Source organism: Paramisgurnus dabryanus, chromosome 7 (genome assembly GCF_030506205.2).
Source record: "Paramisgurnus dabryanus chromosome 7, PD_genome_1.1, whole genome shotgun sequence".
In the NCBI taxonomy this organism is placed as follows: domain Eukaryota; kingdom Metazoa; phylum Chordata; class Actinopteri; order Cypriniformes; family Cobitidae; genus Paramisgurnus; species Paramisgurnus dabryanus.
The window spans coordinates 13,298,539-13,321,292 of NC_133343.1; the positions used below are offsets into that span (position 1 = coordinate 13,298,539).

Sequence of the window (22,754 nt, forward strand, 5' to 3'; positions counted from 1 at the left end):
TAAATTAAATAATACCCTGTTTCTTATGAAAAAACATGCAGATGGTAATTGTGAGCAGTGCATAGGGCGTAGTCTGGAAACAGTGGAACATGTACTGTTTCATTGTCCAAAGTACCAAGTAGAGAGGCAAATATTTAAAACTCAGGTAGAGGCTAATGAGGTGGTCTTTGAATTGAGAAACATTTTACAAAGAAATACAGAAAAGAGTTTTCTTTTTTGTTTTCTTTTTTAAGGGATATGGGGCTTTTAAAAAGAATCTAGTGTGTAGCTAAATGCAATTCCTGTTCCATACTCCAGTCCAGCGGTGGCGGTAATACACCCAGTAGTGTCAACCGCCAATAAAAATTAGAAGAAGAAGAAGAAGAAGAAGTGACGTAATTTGCACATGCGCGGTACAAATCGTGTTTCCTGCACGGTTCGATTAGTGGTGACACCGTTTAATCTCGTGGTAGTACAATCACGCCAAGCGTGCTAAAACATGGCGGCGTTGTATGAGGGCTACACGTTGTGTATTAACGCAACGCAGAACAACACTTCGAATGTAGGAATTCAGGGAGTTGAATTGAATGCAGATGTCGATCATGTTCTCGTCACAGATTCGTCCAGAACTGTAACCGTTTACAAGGTAAACTGAGTAAGATTTTTGTAATAAGAATTAATGGCGATCGCTGCTACTTACAATCAGGAGTACAAGATTCATTTGACGATGTTCACACGCGATTATAAATTACTGTAAGCAGTGCTGAATTAGACTATAATCTGCGTGGTAAATGTTTTTCAAAGAAAATGAATTGTTTTAACAGGTGTCTGATCAGAAGCCACTTGGCAGTTGGACAGTGAAGCAAGGACAGACCATCACCTGCCCTGCTGTGTTTAACACACAGACTCAGGAATATGTGGCCATTACCGATTACAAGGTAAAAATGGGCTGTTTTCGAGGGTATTTCACTTTCACGTGCTAATTTATATTAAGGTGACCAGATTTTTAAAATGAAAACCGGGGACATTTCCTAGTTAAATGGTCAAAATATCATTAAAATCTCATTTGTTGTTATCTATGAATTAAAAAACGGGGACAAAATGTTTTTGGAAAGTTTTCTTCTTTTTATTGTTGTGGGTTCACTGAAAAACATGACTTCTTACTTAATTGTATTTTTGTCTTATTTTCAGTACAAATATCTAAAAAAAATCTTTAAAAAATGCATTTTCTTCATAAGCAAAATCCCCTAAGAAAAATCTAGCTTTAAGACAATTTTTTTTTTTTTAAGTGAATTTGTGCTTAAAACATGCAAAAAAAACAATATATATTTTTCTTGAATTAAGTAGTGGTAGATTTTTTTGCTTGTTTTAAGCACATCAAGAAAATGCATCTTGACTTAAGAATTTTTTTATATTTGTACTGAAAACAAGAGAAAATACTAATAAGAAAGTCATTTTTTGCAGTGTTTCTAATTCAATTAATTGAAAAATTTCTGTATCCTAAAAATCTATTTTTTCCCGTTTTTTACAAAAGAGACATACCCCATCAAAATGACTTTTAAGGTACTACTTCATCTGATTTCATAACATTGTGAACGTGACGAACAGAAGGAATAGTGTTAAATGTAAACATATTTAGCCTACACAAAACAAATGCTCCGTAACATACTGTGATCAGTTCGCGTCTTTGGTTTATTATTTTAATTTAACATGAGTAGTTAGTACCTTAAGCCCCCATAACTGTTTTCCTATGTTATGATAACTTGATTGATGATAATGTGTCTCGTAGTAAATTCTTCATCGCTAAATCAATGGGGTGCACAAGTAATGGGTAGCTCGCGGCCCCCTCTGCTGGTGAAAATAATCATTACATGATTGCTCCGGTCTGGTACTACAAACGCTATGTTGACTGGGGTTTTCAGTGTATTTGAGGTTGTTTTGGACATGCCGTAAAACGGGGACATTTCCAGGGACAGCTTCAGTCGGGGACAGAACACAAAAAAACAGGGACTGTCCCCGGAAAACGGGGACGTCTGGTCACCTTAATTTATATGTGACCTCTAAAGCGGGCTTATTTGTGTTTAGGTTGTCAGAGTTTGGAAAGATGGTGATGTCAACATAGATCAAGCTTTCAAAGCAACTGTAAGTTTTTTTTTTTTTCTTTCTAAAGCTTTATCTCTAATACAAACAGTAGGAGCACCATAGGCATACGTAGAGACCTCCCTGATAGCACACATACATCTCGGAGACGTCTATTTTTGTTTAGATTGTTTGCTCACCTGCAATACGTCTCTGAGAAGTTTCCTAAAAGATATCATATTGAAGACGTCTGCAAGACGTTTTTGATATAGAATGTATGTGATGTAGCTCTTTCTAAGACCTTTATAAGATGTTTTTACACACCAAATGTATTCCAGATCTCCAGATCTTTACCAGACATCTTTTAAGTACTATTCGGACGGGATTAGTTTTACATAGGGAGGTGGGGTAAAGCAATTTTTATCAGAGCTTCTTAGTGATTTTAGTCCTGTCCGAATGCTTCATGTCAGTAATCATCACAGACAACGTCAGTAAAGATTACAGCGACTTTTACCTTCTGTAAAGTACTATTCGGACGGGATTAGTTTTACATAGGGAGGTGGGGTAAAGCAAGTTTTTATCAGAGCTTCTCAGTGATTTTAGTCCAGTCCCAATGCTCTATGTCAGTAATCATTACGGACAATGTCAGTAAAGATTACGGCGTCTTTTACCTTCTGTAAAAAGGTCCGTAGAAATTACCTCAGGTAATACTAATCCAGTGCGAATAGACCAGCTGTAAATATCCACGTAAATCGCGTCATTTCCTTTCAATTTGCGGGTTTCTTTTAAATATAGAAGCGCTTAAAGAAGCATTTACTTGCGTTCTAGACGGGAAACAAGTCAGTGACAGGTCAGTTTCTGAATAAAACACGACACAAAGTTTAAAAAAAAAAAGTCAAATTCACTTCTCAGATTCGCGGAACTGTGTACGAAACTGACGTTCTCCCCAAACTGAAATTAATCACAGTGTTTCGCGTTTTCCTTGTCTGTTTCATGTTGTTTGCACATCTGATATCAAGAGGCAAGGTAACGTGCACGTGAAGACGAGAGGTGACAAGCTGCGCAAACGAGTTACCCCTCCCACTTCTGAATGTTTTACTGAGAATTCTAATCCCGTCCGAATTGACCATTAATATTACCGACGTCCTGTGGTAAAATTACATTACGCCATCTACCCCCAGACCTGCCAACCTGTACGCATTTTGCGTAGCAGGTACTCATTTTGACCTCAAAGTACGGTGGTACGATTTGTCACTCTAAACTACGCAAAAACCTGATGACGCCCTTTGCCGCGCGAAGTACTCAAAAGAAGCAACAGAAAAAAGAAAAATATGTCCAATCATAGCACTGGGCTCATCCACCACATAGAAAGTGGGGATGATTGACAAGTGGTATGGCCAATCAGTAACAAGAGTCTGCTATCGATGGAATGACAAAATCCAGCGTGATCTCCTTCCTCCACCCGCAGTTTCTGACCATCTTTTTCAACGGAGAGTCAAGACGTCTGACCCGCTAAGGTAAACTGGTCAGGGTGGATGTGCAAATAATGAAATAATGCATTAGCTTAATCCTTTGATGTCGACGGTCGCGCGGGCTCCGTTTCATAACGTGCACTTGACCGCAAGATGCGCTAACATTACTTTTGATTTGTAAATGAGCATCATTTACGTTATAGTTGAGCGCTTACGAAAAAGTACAATGATTTTATCATGGGGAGAGCATCCAGTTTTAGTCAAATAAAAACGGAAAGTTCCCTCTCAGTGAAGGGAATCCACCTGACATCCGAGTGAAGCGGATTAAATGCGTTCTGAAATAACGCGCTCTTGATAATTGTCAATAAAATAAAACGTCATATACAAACCACATCAAATAAAGTTTTATAAATGGAAAATATCTTGTGTCTCGAGCGCCCACGTGATAGGTGCCTATGCCGTACTGTACTGCACTGTAAACAAAGCTACAATAAATTACAGACAGACAGACATACAGTTAACAGCACTACTGTCACAGTTATGGTTGAATTTAAAGCAGTGTTAACTCTAAAATACTGACTTAAAGGTATAGTTAACTTAAAACATGTAATTCAGTCATAGTTTACATAACAGAACAGACCATCCAAACATTTATGAGTTTCTTTATTGTGTGATACCCAAGTTATTTTAAAGAGTGTTGATAACCACAGTGTCTGGTCCCCACTTCATTGTATTTTTTGCTAGTCAGGGAAAAACAAAAATTCTAAAAAAAAATTTGTGTGTGTTTCACTCAAGAAAGAAATCATGAAGGTTAGACACAATATGAGGTTGAGTAAATGATAACAATGTCATTTGTGGGTTAACCATCTCCCACTATTTAACAGTAATATCACTTTTAACAGTGTTTGTGCAGACTTGCTAAACTTTGGAGAATACAGTATTTAACATTAATAATGTTATGAATCACCATATAAGGCAAATTTAGTAAAACATGATTTTATTCACATTTATAATTATTTTTAAAGCAGATTATGGCAGGATGGGGAAAAAAGTGCAATGTTACCTTGAATTTTACCTTGAAAGTTACCAAGAGGTGTGTGTGCGTGCATGTGCGCGTGCATGTGTTAAATTATATGTTAAAAACCCGTGTTCTGTCCTTTCGGCCGATGCTTCTGTACTCAAAAAATTTTTCCAAGGTTGGCAGGTCTGTACCCCTGTAAAACTAATCCCGTCCGAATAGGGCTTAAGAAGGTCCAGAGAAATTACCTCAGGTAATGCTAATCCAATGTGAATAGACCAGCTGTATCATTTCCTTTTAATTTGCGGGTTTCTTTTAAATATAAAAGTGCTTAAAAAGCATTTAATTGCGTTCTAGGCGGAAAAACAAGTCAGTGGCAAGTCACTTCCTGAATAACAAGACACAAACTTTTTTTTAAAAAAAGTCAAATTTACTTCTCAGAGGCACGGAACAGTTTCTGAACCTGTGTCTCCCCAAACTGAAATTAAACACTGGGTTTCGCCTTTTCCTCGTATGTGTCATGTTGTTTGCACATCTGATATCAGGAAGCAAGGAAATGTGCAAGTGACGACGAGAGGTGACGCACTGCGCAATCGAGTTACCCCTCCCACTTTTGAATGTTTTACTGAGATTTCTAATCCGTCCGAATTGACCATTAATATTACAGATGTCCTGTGGTAAAATTACATTACGCCATCTACCCCTTTAAAACTAATCCCGTCCGAATAAGGCTATCATTGTGCTTTGACCCGTTGCTGCAATGGGTCATGGCTGTTTACACCCACTCGGCGGCTGGTGCTAAAAATATTTGGGGGTGCACAAACAAACAAATTCAAAATAAAAGTTTAATCAAAATTTATCAGGTAATGAATATCATTACTGCTTAGCTAAAATGCTGAAAATGTTACAGTTGAAGTCAAAAGCACAATTGTACTATGAATCTGTAACGAACTCATCAAGGTAATCATTCACACACACACACACACACACACCGCCAGAGGTTGCAATTAGACTTTTTCGATCTTTGTCATTTTTTTGATGAACAGGGTTGTAAAGAGTCCATCACACTCAGTTATTATTATCCATTAGGGCTGTGCAAAAAATCGCCTGTGATTCTCACGCGTGTTTCATCAGTAAAGCCGGTTCGGTGATAAGTATTAAATCGCCATCAGCTGCTTTCAGATGGAGCGGCATTTATTACACAGAGTTCACAGAGAAGCTAGGCAAAATCGCGTAGTCGATTTTCCATGATTTTGAACCCAATTTTGCCATACTTCTCTGTGAACTAAGGCTCTGTATAGTAAATGCCACTCCATCTGAAAGCAGCTGATGGCGATTTACTTCTAATCACGGAACCGGCTTTAGTGATGAAACACGAATGAGAATCGCAGACTATTTTTTACACAGCCCCATTTAGGGCTGGGCGGTATGACGGTATTCCGTTACCGCGGAATAAAATGTCAGACGTAACAGATTTTTCTATTCAGTCTATTCCGCGGAATGCAAATAAGTGGGCGTGGCTAACTCTGCCCTCCAGCATGTTAGACTGAGTGTGACGGAGAAACATGTAAAATAGTTCACTTATAAAAAAATGAACGAGTTATTTGTGTAATTTTTATAATAAGTGCCTGTGAATACACCGCGGGTCACGCAGCGAGACTCTTGTCTTGCTCGCTCTCGCGCGCTCTCTCTCGCACTCTCTCCCCTCTCCTCATGCAGCAGCCGGCCGGTCTCTCGCGTGCAGAGGTCTCTCTAGGCAAGCGCAAGGAGCTGCGGCGACGCCAAATAAAGAGTTCTTCTCGCACATAATGCTAATAGATATAGACACTATGCAGTTATTTTACCTTAATATAACCGCTTCAAAGTCATTTCGATGGTTAACGAAGTCATAGTATGGCGAATCATCCTCCTGTTGAAGCTCGGGGAGGACGCCGCTAGCAAAACCACCAATGCAAGCTTGAGAGAACCGCCCCTGACAAATCTCGCGAGAATCACAACTTGCTTTACGGCAACGACGTCACGCGCGTTAGGCTTGTTCGACTTCGTGCAGTGCTGCAAGAACCGGCAGTCGGATGACGTAAAAGTACCGCGAGAATGATCCGAGACTGCACTTTGACGTCATCCGGCTGTCGGTTCCTGCAGCGCTGCATGAAGTCAAACAAGCCTATAACAACAACTGCACGCGCGCATTTGAGACGTGATGCTCGATGAGGGAAACAGCTAAGAAAACCCGTTCGGAAGATAGTAGAAAGCGAAAAAGAGAATCTGACCGAGTTAGGAACCGGACAAGAGTCCCACTCGGTCAGGTTTTTACTCGTTGGCGTGAGCTAATAGACAGATGCAAAAGGGATGCTGATCTGGCAATCTTGTTGATGGACAAGTAAGTAAATCTCTTATTTGTAAATTTGTTTGCGGTTTATGTTGTATGTGGTTGCGCTTGCTTGTAGTGTGTATTTTTTTACTATGCTGTTCATTCATCCAGTGTTGATAATTAGACCAGTAAAATTACTTCAACATGGGACTAGCTAGCTTACGATCATAAGAGCATTGAGCAGACTTGCTAACAAACACTTGTTTCTCTTACATGTTTTTTTTTTGCCATCTAAACTCAAGTGTTGTGTTGTGATGTGTACGTAGTCATTTGTCTAAATTCGATTTCTTATGGCCAACGAATAACGGCCAATGTTATGAAATAATGCAACGTATACAATTAACGTTGTCAATGCATTTTGTAATGTTTATACATGTAATGTATGCATAAATACAAAATACAATGAAGCCATACTATTGCTTCAATAGTCTATAAAATTAATAACTCAATTAAAAAAAAAATTAAATATAGCTGCAAGCAGCAATTGCCGGGTTTCGAGCTTTAAGGCAACGTCAAAAACCTCACACGTCGTTTATCAGGCTGAGCAGTTACACCCGAACACAGCCACAATGAATGATAGACCACCTCGCTCCAGAAAAACGAAAGAGATGGTCAAAAAAGGATCATACAGACTATGTATGCGTACACACAGGTGCACCTATAAGACAAACATGTAATATCCTTAATGTGACGTTATGAGGATAATTTGTTAACGAGAATTAGTTTTTCAGATTTATAACGTAACATACAATTCAGAAATGGACGTGTTTAGTTGAACTACAAGGCCATTGAGTCGTGGTATGGTGCAATGGTGCAAACAGACTGCACACGTGTACATAAGACACAAACACAGCAGCGCAGTAGACCGCAAGGACCTACAGTGAACAGCAAACACAGCTGGAAAGATGATGCTTGACTTATTTAATGTCCTTCTGAATTGTGTTATGATAACCCCAGGACTAAGCATAAGGCAAAACCGGGCATGTTTGGTATCGTTGGACTTTGCAACAATTCAGGACTCCTGTGAAAAAAGTCCCATGAAAATACGGTGAATGCAGCCAAAGTTGTAGGCGTGTAAACTATGCGTCCGAAACTGCAGGCTCCCTCAGGTCCTGACTGCCATCAGAATCACCAAGTACCATGTCATTACGCATACGTTTGGAGAAGATACAACCTTAAATACATTAGTTATCAGCAAAAAAGACGGCTCTCATTCAGTGAAATCTCTCCGCTCTCTACTCACTTTTAAGTGAAAATAACAAATAACCACAGGGTGGCGCTACGACAAAATTGTGCATGCAACGTCAGGTCATGACTTTGTTACATCTAGCTAGTATCATGGCTAAACACTTTAGTTTAGTGAAAAAACTGTTGTAAGACCATTGGGCTCGCTCAATGTCAAAGGTTTTGTTCAATTATGAGGCCAACTAGAGGTGCAGGCATATTATTTTTTGGGTATTGCCTCAGACTCTGCTCAGACATCAGTGTATCAAATCTGGTGAAAAAAACAGTAGAGTTTTTTGTTCAGAAGGTAATGCAATGTTCTTCCTATGGCATTTTCGAGTCGAAAGGAATAACCCTCGCGGAGTTATTTGCGCATGTTTTGTAAGCGTTATTTTTGCTGTGCAGAACTAACCATAAGGCGAAATCTGGCATGCTTGGTATCGTAGGAGTCGGAAACAATTCAGGATGCTAAAAAAACAACTCCCATGAAAATCTCTTGACCTCAGATAAAGTTATACGCATGAAAGTTCTAACCATTGCATAATCACAGTATTTAGTGCCATTTTCCTAGTTATAGCACCATCTAGTGTCCGATCGGCGAGCTTTTTATATCACAACCTAAGACCGATGGCCTACACATATGATTCAAGCCCCATGATGATATCTCAAACCCCTCTCGAGTTATGGCCATTTAAATGTTCTAAGCTCCTCCCATTTATGTTTTTGGCCACTCCTTTCGTGTATGAATACAAATTTCAACTTTTTGATAATTATTTATAGTCACACTCCACAGAATCAATCAGCCTTGGTTAGGTTCCGATCGGGCGAAAAACCTAGGACTAGTTCGCAAAAGTAGGTTTTGAAGGTTATCACCAATAACTCACGAACCGTTTGATTGACAGCAACGCTTAAAGAGGCAAAGTTGTTCACAATGGGCAATTCTATCATATGATGTCATGTTTGTGTGTGTATGTCAAACGTCACGTGATACAGGCACCGAAATATGGTATTACGCCCCCTAGTGGCCAAACGACACCGTAAATCTTACAGACCTTCAGGAGCAGTACACGAAGAAGCACAGTGCGTTTAGTTCCAATCGACCTTCGTTAATCCTGTCAAATCAGTCCTCAACCTTCATTGGCCGATGACGGCCATGTTTTTGGAGATACGCCAGTGTCCTTCCAGACCCTCATGGTACATTGCACAAAGACACACCATACCAAATATTAAGTATATCGGGCTAACTGTTGTGTAGTACTAGCCATTCCCGAGCTCAAGCCTGTTATAGCGCCACCTAGTGGGCAAAATCCGCATCTTTTGTACTGTGACCCCGGAGTGAGCTGGTACACATGTGTACCAAACCTCGTTAAGATATCTCAAACCGTTCATGAGTTATAGCCATTTCATTGATGATAGGCTACTGTCTGTATGGAGTTTTGGCGCCCCTTAGTGACCCTGAAGCGAAATTTCAAATTCTGTACGATAATTATTTACCTATTCACTCCACAGATTTCTCCTGCGTTGGAACGATTCCGATCGGGCGAAAAACCTAGGACAAGTTCATTTTGGCTTGAAAATGCATATTATGCATATTAGCAAAAAAATTTGCATACCGGAAATGAAATCGGAGATATACATTTTTTAAGTTTGGAGCCAGGGATTACAATGATACCAAACACTTGAGTGTAGGATGTTCGGTTTAGGAGTTATGAGCCCCAACGCGTCGGCATCGCTATAGCGCCACCTATGGGCCGATTTGGCTGGTTCACAGTATCTGAGTAGCCTGCTAATATACAACCAGTTGACCAAGTGGCAAGTTTCTACGACTTACGGTTTGGGCTGGGCGACGCGTTTTAAGGCGGAAAAATAATAAATAATAATAATAATAAAACAGACACATACAATAGGTTTTCAGCAGTATGTAGTAAAATACAATTTTGTTTTTCTCCTAATAAATATTGAAGTTGTGCATTGTTGTTTAATTTTGTGAAGTCAGTGCACATTGTTTCAAATTTTGTGTAGAATTTCTGTACAGATGATGAGGAAGTGTTGTTCTGTCTCTATATCTCCTCGGTTACAGTATGGGCAAATGCGGCTCTCTTTGGGTAACCAGTTTTGTCGATGTCTTCCTTTCTCTATAGTCAAAGTGTGATTGCTCAGTCTGTATCTTGTCATTGTTCTTCTTAATTTAGAGTCTTTCACTGTGCTTAGATATTCTGCTGTTGTATACCCAGCAAACACAAAAACGTTATAAAAAACTTTTTTTCACGTTGTGAAAAAGTTTTGATAACGTTATTTTTCGACGTACTTAATACGACCAAATGTCGGGTTTTTTGAACGTTATAAATACGTATTTTCACAACGTGAAAAAAACGTTTTGATAACGTAATCTAAACGTTTTTGCAACGTTGTAAAAATACGTATTTATAACGTTCAAAAAACCCGACATTTGGTCGTATTAAATACGTCGGAAAATAACGTTATCCCAACCTTTTCACAACGTGAAAAAACGTTATTAATACATCTCATGTTGCACGTGCCGAAACGCGTTGGGCGTTTACAGAAAGAACGCGTTAATCATCAAACCTGTGAGCTCTCAATCCTTCTGGAGGTAGACTTGAACTGTAGGTTCCGCAAAATATGTAGTAGATTTCCAGTAGGCTTTGAACTCATGTTTAACACAATTCTTCTAAGGACCGGTTAGCTACACTGACAAATCACTGGAGAAAATATCTTATGCTAAGACCAACAAGGATTTAATTTAATGCAACCTAATATGACAAAACGTCTAACTGACAAACATATAATTATAAATATTATGAACAATGAAATAATGTTAAAAAAAAAAACGTTTAATAGCTTGTCAAAGACGTCATAACAGATATATCAAGTTAAAATAATTGTATACAAACACTGGAAACGTTTACTAAAAACAAAACAAAACTAAACAAAATGCCAAAGAAATGTAACACTTTGCATGGTAATTAAAATCATTGTAAGGTGTTAAACCAAATATTTAATAATACCACTTATCTCAGTTCTCAATAATGATATATTAATTTGTCAAACAAGTATGAGGATTTTAATAATTATTAAATTCATACAATAGTCCAGCAAACTGTAATTTAACACATTTGGTTTATTTTCTGGCCTAATCTGCTTGGTATGTTTTACCAATAAAGTTTAAACCGAATTTAATCTTTTAATTCAACTTACATATCTTAATGCATTAAGAAAATGTATAAAGGCCTGGTTTCACAGACATGGCTTAGCTAAAGCTACTAGACTATGCCTTAGTTAAATTAAGATGTTTAAGCATCTTTAATAAACATGCCTTAGAAAAAAATTGTTACTGGTGTCTATCTTAAGAAAAATCACTGGCACTGGTTTATTTTAAAATCTCGCATTGAAAGTTCTTTTCAATTGAGACCGCTCAAACATGTGTCTTAGTCCAGGACTATAGGCTTAAGCCTTGTCTGTGAAACTAGGGATACGCATTAATCTCATTAAGTAACGAAGTAATGTTAATACAGTAATCATATAGCTCTAAGATAATACAAGGCATGTGTTTCAAGTCATGCTCAGTTAAACAGACAATTATGATTATAAAGGAAGTTTACAGATTTCCAACCCACTTTGTATTGTTCCAATGTCTGTAATATATGTAATCTGTCATCTGGCAGAGTATTGTCAAGAACTAATTGGGAATTTAAGTTTAACTCAAGAAAAAAAGCGTTAACATTGTCCATTCAAATACCCCAATTTATTGTAAAAATATAATGTGGGTTGAAAATCTGCAAACTTATGCTTTGAGGCAGTGAGTGCTATATATATATATATATATATAAAATGTTTGGCAGTTTTGTATGTCCATTTAGTTGCCATCATCTGAAGTCTCTGAGAGTGTAGGCATCATCTGAAGTCTTTACAAGTGAGGCTGGATCCATACTGGAGCTTCTGTAACTTGTATGGGCATCCTGATAGATAAAAACAGGAAAGCAAAAGGATTACCATAGCTGCTGTTCATATTATTTCAAGCAAAATATGATCATGTGCACTTGTTTAATACTTTTCATTACTTAAGAACAATGTTATAAAATGTGTTATGTGAATGCTTGGCTAAAAAGGTAGGACTTTTTCTAGATTTACACTGGAAGAGTTTGGGAGTAAAATGTGAAAAAGCTCTGCCTCCTTTTGTGGACTTTGACATCCTGGGTACTACTACCAATAATTTTGTGACCTTATTAAGCAATTATCTGGTTCAAATCACAATCTGATTTTTTCTGGATTCCTTAGTAAATTTTTCCTCATTATTTGTGGAACCGAGACAGTCTCTATGGAACAAACTACATATGCAATAGTATCAATAAGTTGGAGGAACAAGCCATCATAACTATACTTTACAATGCCATTCAAAGGTTTAGGTTCAGATTTTTTTAAATGTATTTATTATATATATATGAACATATTGTAAGTTGTCATTTATTCCTGTGATTAATGTAGAATTTTCAGCATCATTACTCCAGTCTTTAGTGTCACATAATCTATCAGAGTTCATTCTAATACGCTGATTTGATGCTCAAGAAACATTTCAATTATTATCAAAGTTGTTTGTTGTGTTAACAAATATTTTAGAGTTCCCCTAAAATGGTAAGTTGCACTTCTGTTTGTTAGAAGTGAGAGTAAATATTTTATTTTGCATCACAGAAATTACACTTAACTGCATATTTACAAAGAAAACAGATAATCTACATTGTGATAATTTCACAACATTTCTGTTTTCACTGTATTTTTGTCAAATAAATAAATCACAGCCTTTTGAACAGTAGTGTTTAAGTTTGAGGTCTTACTAGCCATATGGTTCATACATAGCCCCTTAGAGATGTTTTCTGACAGGTTTGCTTGAACTCTGCTGCATGGCCATCAGCATGGACAAATCTACAAACATAACATGCAACTTGTCACAGAGCAAACAATATTTAGGATGCAGTACAAAAGGAAACAAGCAAGAGTAGAGTTGAAACGTTAAAAAGGATGGTATACAAAAAAATAGAATACACAAAAAATAGCTGAATTTTATGTTTGTAGGTTTACTTATTCATTATATATTGCACAGCGTCACTCACGTTTGTCAAAACCTTCTTTAAATAACTGTAATACATTTTTTAAAGGAAAATAACAAGATGCAAGATTACGTTGAGAAGTGCATATGAAGTGATTGAATGAGCTTTTTTAAACTCACCTGAGTTTTCAACATCTCTTTCAGCAGCTCCATTCGAAAATGCAGAAATCTTGAGCTTATTTTCTATTATAGAGGGGTTATTTTGTCACTCCTGAAATCAGAGAACAACTTTTTATCTATATTGATTTACGATAAAACCTTGTAATACTTTCAGCTAATTTTGACGCCCCATGTTAAGTTGCTACTGCATAACGTAACAGTACATGCATAGACTGTGAGTACATTGCATATTTTAGGATAAACAAATTCATACTTCCCATTATGCATTGACATCCTTTACAACGCTTTTAAAACCTCCCAATGACACATTTAGATGTTCTCAATCGCCCAAACTTTCATAAACAAGCGCTAAAACTATAGCGCTAGCACCATGCTAACGGAAATGCTAACGGACTTTTCTCGAAGACACAAGCCATTTCAGTGAGGTAAATATTGAACAAAAGCGTATCAAGTAGGTGTCAACCACAGTTGTGTGTATTATTTTTGTAATTTGAGGGACAAAACTTACCTGAAAAAGTGAAGAAAACCATAAGAGACACGGAGCATCACCGCTTTCTGTTGTTCCTTGTAGCCTCGTTTCCATGGTAACTGACGTCACTTCAACGGATTTAAAGGGGCAGCACCCGCAGAACACACACACAGCATTTACATAAATAAACATCTTAGAAAACTACATAAACAATTTAAATCGCATTAAATTATTATTAAATTGTGAATTTAAAACTTTTGGTTGTTCTTTGTCATATAGGATAATTTAATCTTTTTATTTAATCTTTTTATTTAACTTTTTTTTAGCTATTACGCTAGTATTTTATTCTAATCCTAAGATTATAAACCTGTATAAATGTATTTGCTCCAATGAACATGAATTTGAGGATGTTCGTAATTTAACCGTTCGGGAGCCACATTTACTTATATAGTATACTTTTGTCCTACTATGGAAGTGAATGGGGCTTATTAACAGTTAAATTACAAACATCCCTCAAAATATCTTACATTGTGTTCATCAGAACAAATACATTTATACCGGGTTGTAGCAACATGAGAGTGAGTAAATGATGACAGAATTTTCATTTTTGGGTGAACTATTCCTTTGCTCAACGTGTTATGGAGCCATATGCCCATGTTGTTTTTCCATTTCTGAGTTGGGTGTGTAAGTCACCAAATCCAATTTTATATTATCGTTTTATCTAAAATATAGCACATTTTTGTTCTATTAAAAAATCCTACAACTACCCAACTTGAAAACTTTTCTTTAAAAAGAAAAGTTAAAGTAACACAGTGTTACAACTAATCCATACGTTTACAAGATAATGAAAGAAAACAATGTAAATTTCATTAATTAAAATGAACTGTAAATACATTATCACATAATTGACAATTATAAAAAAAAATTGTGTGTGCCCTTTCAAAAATACTTAAGCTATTTAAATGCAGTGATCCAAGGATGCTTATGAGGGAGACATCAGTATGTGGATCGCTACAGTATGTGGATATCTGTTATAAACAAAAACATCATTCACATCTAGCAGGTAGATAGAATAGTATTTCATTATTTTTAAATAGAATTTTCCAGCAAGTGTTACAACCCTTTTAATTAAACCCCACCCATGGGGTTATCTGTAATGTTTGCACTTCTGTCAGTTTAGCTAAATAAAAATATATCTGGACTTTATCTATACTAAGTATAAGCAAGCACACGCAAAATCTGAGCTGAGCCAGTTCAGAGTTGTATACCGTAGCTGCTCATCGAGATTTGTGTGAGAGTGAAGGAAATCCCACTGCACCCTGCTGAAAAAATCAGCATAGACCCGCATCATTTCCATGCTGGTTTGGTGCTGGTTTAGCTGGTGGTCACCAGCATATCAGCATCAAAACACAACATATGCTGGTCTTGCTGTATTTTTAGCAGGGTATGCCATGCACGCTCGCGTATTAAAGTTGCTTTATCACATCAATAATGCGCCCACGGCATTAAAATAACACAAATGAACTCTAAAGAAGAGAAGTATATGTTATGTTATATCTAAAAACTGCGAGTGGGAACTGTGCAGCTTTTTAGCACCATCTTTGCACTTTGGTCTGCCCATTTTGAGAGAGAGGGATGGATAGAGAGGGTAAAGCGATATTTTAAGCGGAGCAGCTATGCGTCTGTGGCGCGTTTAGTGATCAACAGAAGGCAAGCCGCTGGCCCTGCATGATGGAGCAGTCTTTGGCAAAAATCAATGCCGTTATCGGCCCCCAAAATGCGTCGGCCCACCAGCAAAATGCCTACCAACCCAGTCATGCCTAAAACAAAATGTTGCAAAAACAAAAATACATTGCATTTTGATTTGGTTTTGTTTGCGTAGTAAACAGACGTTATGTTTACGTTTTATTCCAACGTTTTGATAACGTTATTTTAACACCTAAATAAAACGTCTCACAAATGGTTTATTTTGGTCTGGTTTTATTTTCGTTGTAAACGGACGTGATATTTACGTTTTATTCCAACGTTATGATTACGTTATTTTAACACCTTAATAAAACGTCCTACAAATTGTTTTTTTTGGTCTGGTTTTATTTTCGTAGTAAACGGACGTGATATTTACGTTTTATTCCAACGTTATGATTACGTTATTTTAACACCTTAATAAAACGTCCTACAAATGTTTTTTTTTGGTCTGGTTTTATTTTCGTAGTAAACGGACGTGATATTTACGTTTTATTCCAACGTTATGATTACGTTATTTTAACATCTATATAAAACGTCTTAAATGGTTTATTTTGGTCTGGTTTTATTTTCGTAGTAAACGGACGTGATATTTACGTTTTATTCCAACGTTATAATTACGTTATTTTAACACCTAAATAAAACGTCTCAAAAATGGTTCATTTTGGTCTGGTTTTGTTCTCGTAGTAAACAGACGTGATATTTACGTTTTTTTACTACCTAAAAAAAACTTACTAATTAGGTGTCTTTACAACGTATTAAAAACGTATTTTTTTGGTTACATTGTTTTTTAAAATTTAGGGTGACGTTTTTAAAACGTTTTTAAAACGTTGTGCTGCAACATATTACCTAATTACAACCAAAATACAACGTTATGAAACGTTGTAAAAACGTTTTGTGTTTGCTGGGTAATTTCTATTTAGGGTCAAATAACATTCAAGTTTACTTTGTTTTCTTGTTGATTCAGTCCAGTAAGTCAGGTAATTCTCCTTTTGTACTTTTATAATTTGGTTGGGCCGAATTTTGTTGATGTGTGTGTCAGTGGTGTTAGTGTGTTTTTGTAGATTTAGGATCATCTGAAGTAGTGGACTTTTGTCAATGTTCATTTCATGGTTTTTAAGGGCTTTAAAATGATAAGAGTTGGGGTCACTCATTTTAAGATGTTTCCAAAATTTGATGGTTCGTTTCTGGATGCGCATTAGCAGAGGATATTGGCCCAATTCTGCTCTGCATGCGTTATTTGGTGTGTTTCTCTGTACTCTGAGGATACTCTTATAGAACTCAGCATGTAAGGCTTCAATCGGGCTTTTGTCCCATTTGTTAAATTCATGGTTCAGGAGAGGACCCCACACTTCACTGCCATAAAGTGCAATAGGTTCTATGACTGATTGGAATATTTTGAGCCAGATTCTAATTGGTATTTCAATTTGGATTGATTTTTTGATGGTGTAAAAGGCCCTTCTTGCTTTCTCTTTCAATTCATTCATGGCCAATTTTAGGTTTCCAGTTGCACTTATTTTCAACCCAAGGTATGTGTAGCTTGTAACGTGATCAATTTTGGTGGCACCAAGGGTGAAATTTCTTTGTCTTCCTCTGACTTCCTGGTCTTTTCTGGAATGTTAAAGTTTTAGTTTTCTTAGTGTTAATATTTAGGGCCCAGGTGTGACAGAATTTATGCAAAATGTCTAGGCTTTGCTGTAGACCCTCCTGAGTTGGAGATAGCAAGACCAGATCATCAGCAAATAGCAGAAACTTGATGGTTGAATCATGTAGTGTGAGACCAGGTGCTGAGCTTTGTTCTAGGAGTTTTGCCAATTCATTAATGTAAATATTGAAGAGGGTGGGTGATAGTGGACATCCCTGTCTTACCCCCCTTCCTTGAGTAAAAAATTCTGTTTGTTTATTTCCAATTTTAATTGCACATTGATTGTTTGAGTACATTGTTTTAATAATGTTGTATACATTACCCCCGATGCCTGATTCTAGAAGTTTAGATAGTAAGCCTTCATGCCAAATTGAATCAAAGGCTTTTTGGAAGTCTACAAAGCAAGCAAATATTTTGGTTTTATTTTGGTTAATGTATTTATCAATCAGGGTATGTAGGGTGAAGATATGATCTGATGTTCTATGATTTGGCAAAAAACCAATTTGGCTTTTGCTTAGCACATTGTGTTCTGTAAGGAAATGTATGAGTCTTGTATTGATGATACTACAGAACAATTTCCCCAGATTGCTACTCACACATATACCTCTGTAATTATTTGGGTCTGATTTGTCACCACTTTTGAATATGGGAGATATAAGTCCCTTATTCTAGAGATGCACCGATACCGATACTGGTATCGGATATCGGCCTCGATACCACATTTTCTAAAGTACTTGTACTCGTTAAAAGTCCCCCGATACCAGGGATCGATACCACGGTCTGAGAAATGTCTATGTTTGAGCGGCGTGTAAGGGGTTAATGCCTCTTGTGTTGTCCAAAGAGGCAGAGTTTACAACAAACTGGAAAACTAGTCCTTTGTTTTTTTGTTAAATTATATGACTAAAGCTGTTACCTGTAAATTTAAATCATGTTTTTTATTAAGTACTCCGTATCGGTATCGGCAAGTACTAAAATGCAAGTACTCGTACTCGTACTCCAAAAAAGTGGTATCGGCGCATCCCTACCTTATTCCATACGTCAGGAAAATATCCAACACTTAAAATCAAGTTAAATAGTTTTAGTATGGCCAGTTTGAATTTGTGATTTATATTTTTAAGCATTTCATTTAGGATGCCATCTAGTCCACTAGCCTTTTTTGTTGTCAGATTCTGTATTTTATCATTTAGCTCTTTTTCAGTGATTGGGTAGTCTAGTGGATTTTGATATTTGCCAATTACTTTTTCCAAATGGTTTAATTTTTCATATATCTGTGTTTGTTCTGTATTCATGTTTATTTTGCTATAAAGTTGTTCAAAGTGATTTTTCCAGGTGTCTCCATTTTGTATAGTTATTTGTTCATGGTTCTTTTTATTTAGGAGATTCCAGTTGTCCCAGAAACTGTTTGAATGAATTGATTCTTCAATAGTTTCAAGCTGATTTTGGGTGTAACGTTCTTTCTTTTTTCTGAGTGTATTTTTATATTTTTTAAGTTCCTCACAATATTGGAGACGCAAATCTGCACTGTCTGGTTGTCTGTGCTTTTGATTTGCAAGTTGTCTTAAATTTTTTCTTATTCTTTTACAGTCTGAATCAAACCAGTCATCTCGTTTTTGCTCACTAATTTTATTTTTAGTGATTTTAAGGTTGGATATTGTTGCTAAACAATCAAATATGTAATTTATGTTTTCTACAGCTAAATTTACATCATCAGCATTAGGAGAATAATTGTTTTCTATAAAGTTATCTAAAAGTAATTGCACTTGGGGGTGGTCATTAGCAATAAGGTATTTTTCAGTGCTGTTTCGAGACCATCTGTAATTCTTTCCAATGTTATACAGCTTACTGGGTTGTGGATGTATGTTTGTGTTTTCTTCCCTTTTTAGATATAGAGTCAGTTGGCTGTGATCTGAGATGGGTGTTAGTGGTTTGACTATGAATGCTTTGAAAGAGAACAAATCTAAATCTGTGATCATGTAGTCAACTGTTGAACAACCATGAAATGAACTGTATGTGTATCTTCCTAGAGAATCTCCTCTTACTCTGCCATTGATAATGGATATGCCGAGACTTCGGCAGAGCTTGAGTAGAAGTTTTCCATTTTTGTTGACTTGTGTATCAAAGTTATTTCTTAAAAAATTGACATAGTTTTCTTGAAAGCTCTGTCCAAATATGTAATTATTACCATTGTCTGTGGTGTAATCGGGTAGGGATCCTGTTCTTGCATTAAGATCCCCACACACCAACACACTTCCTAGGGCCTGGAAATGATTAATTTGATTATGGAGGGTTTCAAAGATGTTTTCATTATAGTAAGGAGATTCAGAGGGAGGAATATAAACAGCACATAAAAATATATCTTTTGTAGTTTGACTGATTTTATTATAAATTTTGAGCCAGACATGAGATTCTTCTTTGACTAGTTGGATGTATTTGTCAATTTCAAGCTTGTGCCAAATAATTGTGCCACCTGAATCTCTCCCACATGTGATTTTTTTCATGCTTTTGAGATGATATTGATATTTCACGATAGGGCTGGGCGATATGGGGTGAAAATTATATCTCGATATATTTTGACATATCTCGATAGGCTTTACGTGAAAAATACCCTCCCCAAAAAACTACTGCAAAACAAATGTCAAAATCCACAAGGTCTTTTATTTTTTGAAGTGCAAAGAGGTAGTTCACATAGGAACAAAGTGCTTCTGCAACATTTAAATGGATAGTTTACCCCAAAATGAAAATTCAGGCATCATTTACTCACCCTCATGTTGTTACAAACCTGTATAAATTTCTTTGTTCTTATGAACACAAAGGAAGATATTATATTATAACCAAACCATTCGTGTACCCCATTTACTTCTATAGCATTCGTTTTTTCTACTATGGAAGTGAATGGGGTCCACTAACGGTTTGGTTACAAACATTCTTCAAATTATCTTCCTCTGTGTTCATCAGAACAAAGAAATGTAAGCGGGTTTTTAACAACATAAGGGTGAGTAAATAATGACAGAATTTTCATTTTTGGGTGAACTACCCCTTTAAAAAAATATATACAAAAATTATACTTTATAAAATAAAAAAATACATATTGTCTTCTTTTTATTCAAAAATAAAACAACTCAACTTAAGATATTAAGTTTTTTCTGAAAACCCTCAGGAGATAAGGGTATTTATCCTGGAATAACATAGGTTTTAGGCGTTTTAGGAGTAAATCGGTTAAATATGAGAGAAAACACTGTTGTTGTTACACAGAAAACTACAGAACACGTGCGCTTGCACACCGCATCATAGGGAGAGAGAAAGCTCTCACATGAAGAAAACGTGTGTGTGTCTGTGTGTGTGTGTGTGAAGCACTACTGCTAACCTTAGTTTAGTCGTGATAAACAAAATAAGTCGTCTTCTCTGTCAGTAACATCCGTGACTGACGACATTTACGCAAAGAAGAAAGTTAACGGAGAAATGGACATTAAAGCACTGCCACCTTTTCACTGTAACGAGAGAGAGACACGCGCGAAGCGCTTCACACAACTCGAGAGAGAGAGCTGGGGCGCGTTGAGCGCTCGCAACAATGAATTTAAGCCGTTTTATACAGTAAAATATACATATGTAAATGGGAATCATGGAAGATCTATTTGTGGTGGGCGCCGCCATGTTAAATGAGACACACGCGAGGGGAGGGGGTACAAAAGCAATGAGGCGGGGGCGAGCACAGCACACAGAGAAGGCAAAGTGGCGAAATCAGAATTTAATATAAACATTATATCGATATATACGAAATGCCAAAATCCATTTCGAGTTTTAAAAATATATCGATATAGTTTGAAAATCGAGATATCGCCCACCCCTATTTCACGATAACCTGGGGGACAAAGAGTGACCTTATCAGTTCTGCGCCATGTTTCTTGTAATATTATTATGTCTGTATCTAAAACACTTTTCTTAAAGTCCAGGGTTTTGGTTTTGTCTCCAAAACTGGATGAGTGTATTCCCTGAATGTTCCACAGTGTTATTGTCAGTGGGTTCATTTGCTTAACAAACAATCTTAACATTCCTCTAATAAACCAACCCGACTTAAGCCAGTTAAATATAAATTAACATTATGTAAACATACTGTATGTAGCCTACTTTTACATATTGTTATAACTATATTACTTTATCATAGTGAAGATCATTTTGTTGTCTTTTACTCACTATTTGTCCATCAGCCGTGTGCAGATTAAGTTTAGCATGTCCTTAATTTCTGTTAGACTGGTGCTTTGGGTGTCGTTTTGGCCTTTAAGGGCCGCAGCGTAGTTCAGTTGCTCTGGCCGTTCTGATCGGTTTGGATTTTGTTGTGGAGAGGGCATCTGTTCCATCATCGGGGCATTTCTCTGTACTGGATGTTTTTTCCGCTGCTGGTATGGTGGCACGAAGTCTTGGTGTTGCTGTCGGTGATGCGGTACATGGTGTTCACGTATAGGTTGTGGGTGCATAGGTTGAAAACGTGGTTGTTGAGACATAGGGTGTTGTTGACGAAGTCTCCAGGGTTCTGTAGTATAGCGTTCATCAGGATTTTGGGAGAAGACGCTATGTGGTGATATTGGGTGGAAGTGTCTCTTTAGTTGAGGGTTGATAGATTCTTTGTTACTCCTTGAGGGACTGTCAGGGGTTCTGCCAAGTGCAACATCTTTTAGATTTTTAGCCAACACATTCACGCTGTCTTTACGTAGATGAATGTGGTCATGAAGATGGTGAATGTTCGGTGTAGAATGATGTGCCAGGTGAACGTTTGGCATTCCTGCACATCCACGTGAGATGTCTGTGTTGACTCTCTGTATTGTGCGCAGGTGGAAATCAGTTCTGGGTAGTATGGTGGAGATGACTATTTTAGATGTTGGGAAGGTCTGTGTTGCTTTAACGGCTACGTGCATAACTGACTGTGCCACTCGTTCCTGTTGTGTCCTCAGGTCATTTGATCCCACATGTATGATGATGTGGCTGGGATCACCCAGTTTTTCTTTTTCAAGTTGCCGAAGGGCACTTTCTGTGTTCGGGCACCAAAGTTTTATTGTTCTGTGGTTGGGAAAAAGCTGTTTTTCATTGATGAACTTGCCATTTGAGTCTATTAAAATGACTATTTCAGCATGTCTAGATGTGTTTTTCTGATCCTGCGGTTGTTCAGGAGGCGCATCAGTCTGTGTTGTTTTTGGTGTGTTTGTCTCGGGAGGTGTCAGAAGTGGATGTGCTGGTGGCTCTGTGATATTTGAGCTGGATTGTATGCAGGATTCTGTCTGCTTTTTCAGGCTTTGTATTTCTCTTTCTTTAAAAGTCAGCTCCTCTCTGACACTTTTTAGCTCTCTGTTCAGGGTCTCTCTTTCCTGTTTAAGTTCTTTAATTTCTCCTCTCAACTCTTCAACACTAGTTTGAAGTTCTTTCTTGAGTTGATAAAGTTGATTTTCTAATTGTTGTATATTTTGATTGGATGTTGTGTATGAGAGCATCAGTTCTCTGAGTTCCACCAGTTCAACTTCGT

General features: G+C 37.1%; 1 protein-coding gene and 1 long non-coding RNA gene across 5 annotated transcripts in view; one reads left to right on the top strand and one right to left on the bottom strand.

Moving 5' to 3' along the window:
- Nucleotides 1-400: 400 nt before the first annotated feature.
- nol11 (nucleolar protein 11) overlaps nt 401-22,754 on the top strand; it is a 73,070-nt gene continuing 50,716 nt past the window's right edge. For 2 of the 4 annotated variants that reach the window (XM_065253277.2, XM_065253279.2), the window contains exons 1-3: nt 401-625; nt 804-917; nt 2,065-2,121. In XM_065253277.2, the coding sequence (XP_065109349.1) occupies nt 479-625; nt 804-917; nt 2,065-2,121 (318 nt within the window). In that variant the 5' untranslated portion in view covers nt 401-478. The remainder of the gene's footprint in view (nt 626-803; nt 918-2,064; nt 2,122-22,754) is intronic. The other 2 variants (XM_065253276.2, XM_065253278.2) reach the window with 2 other exon arrangements.
- On the bottom strand, nt 10,975-14,172 carry LOC135718004 (uncharacterized). The gene is made up of 4 exons (XR_010520507.2): nt 13,894-14,172; nt 13,386-13,476; nt 12,994-13,081; nt 10,975-12,120 (listed from the first exon to the last, which is right to left on the bottom strand). It is a non-coding gene; the product is annotated as an uncharacterized lncRNA (long non-coding RNA).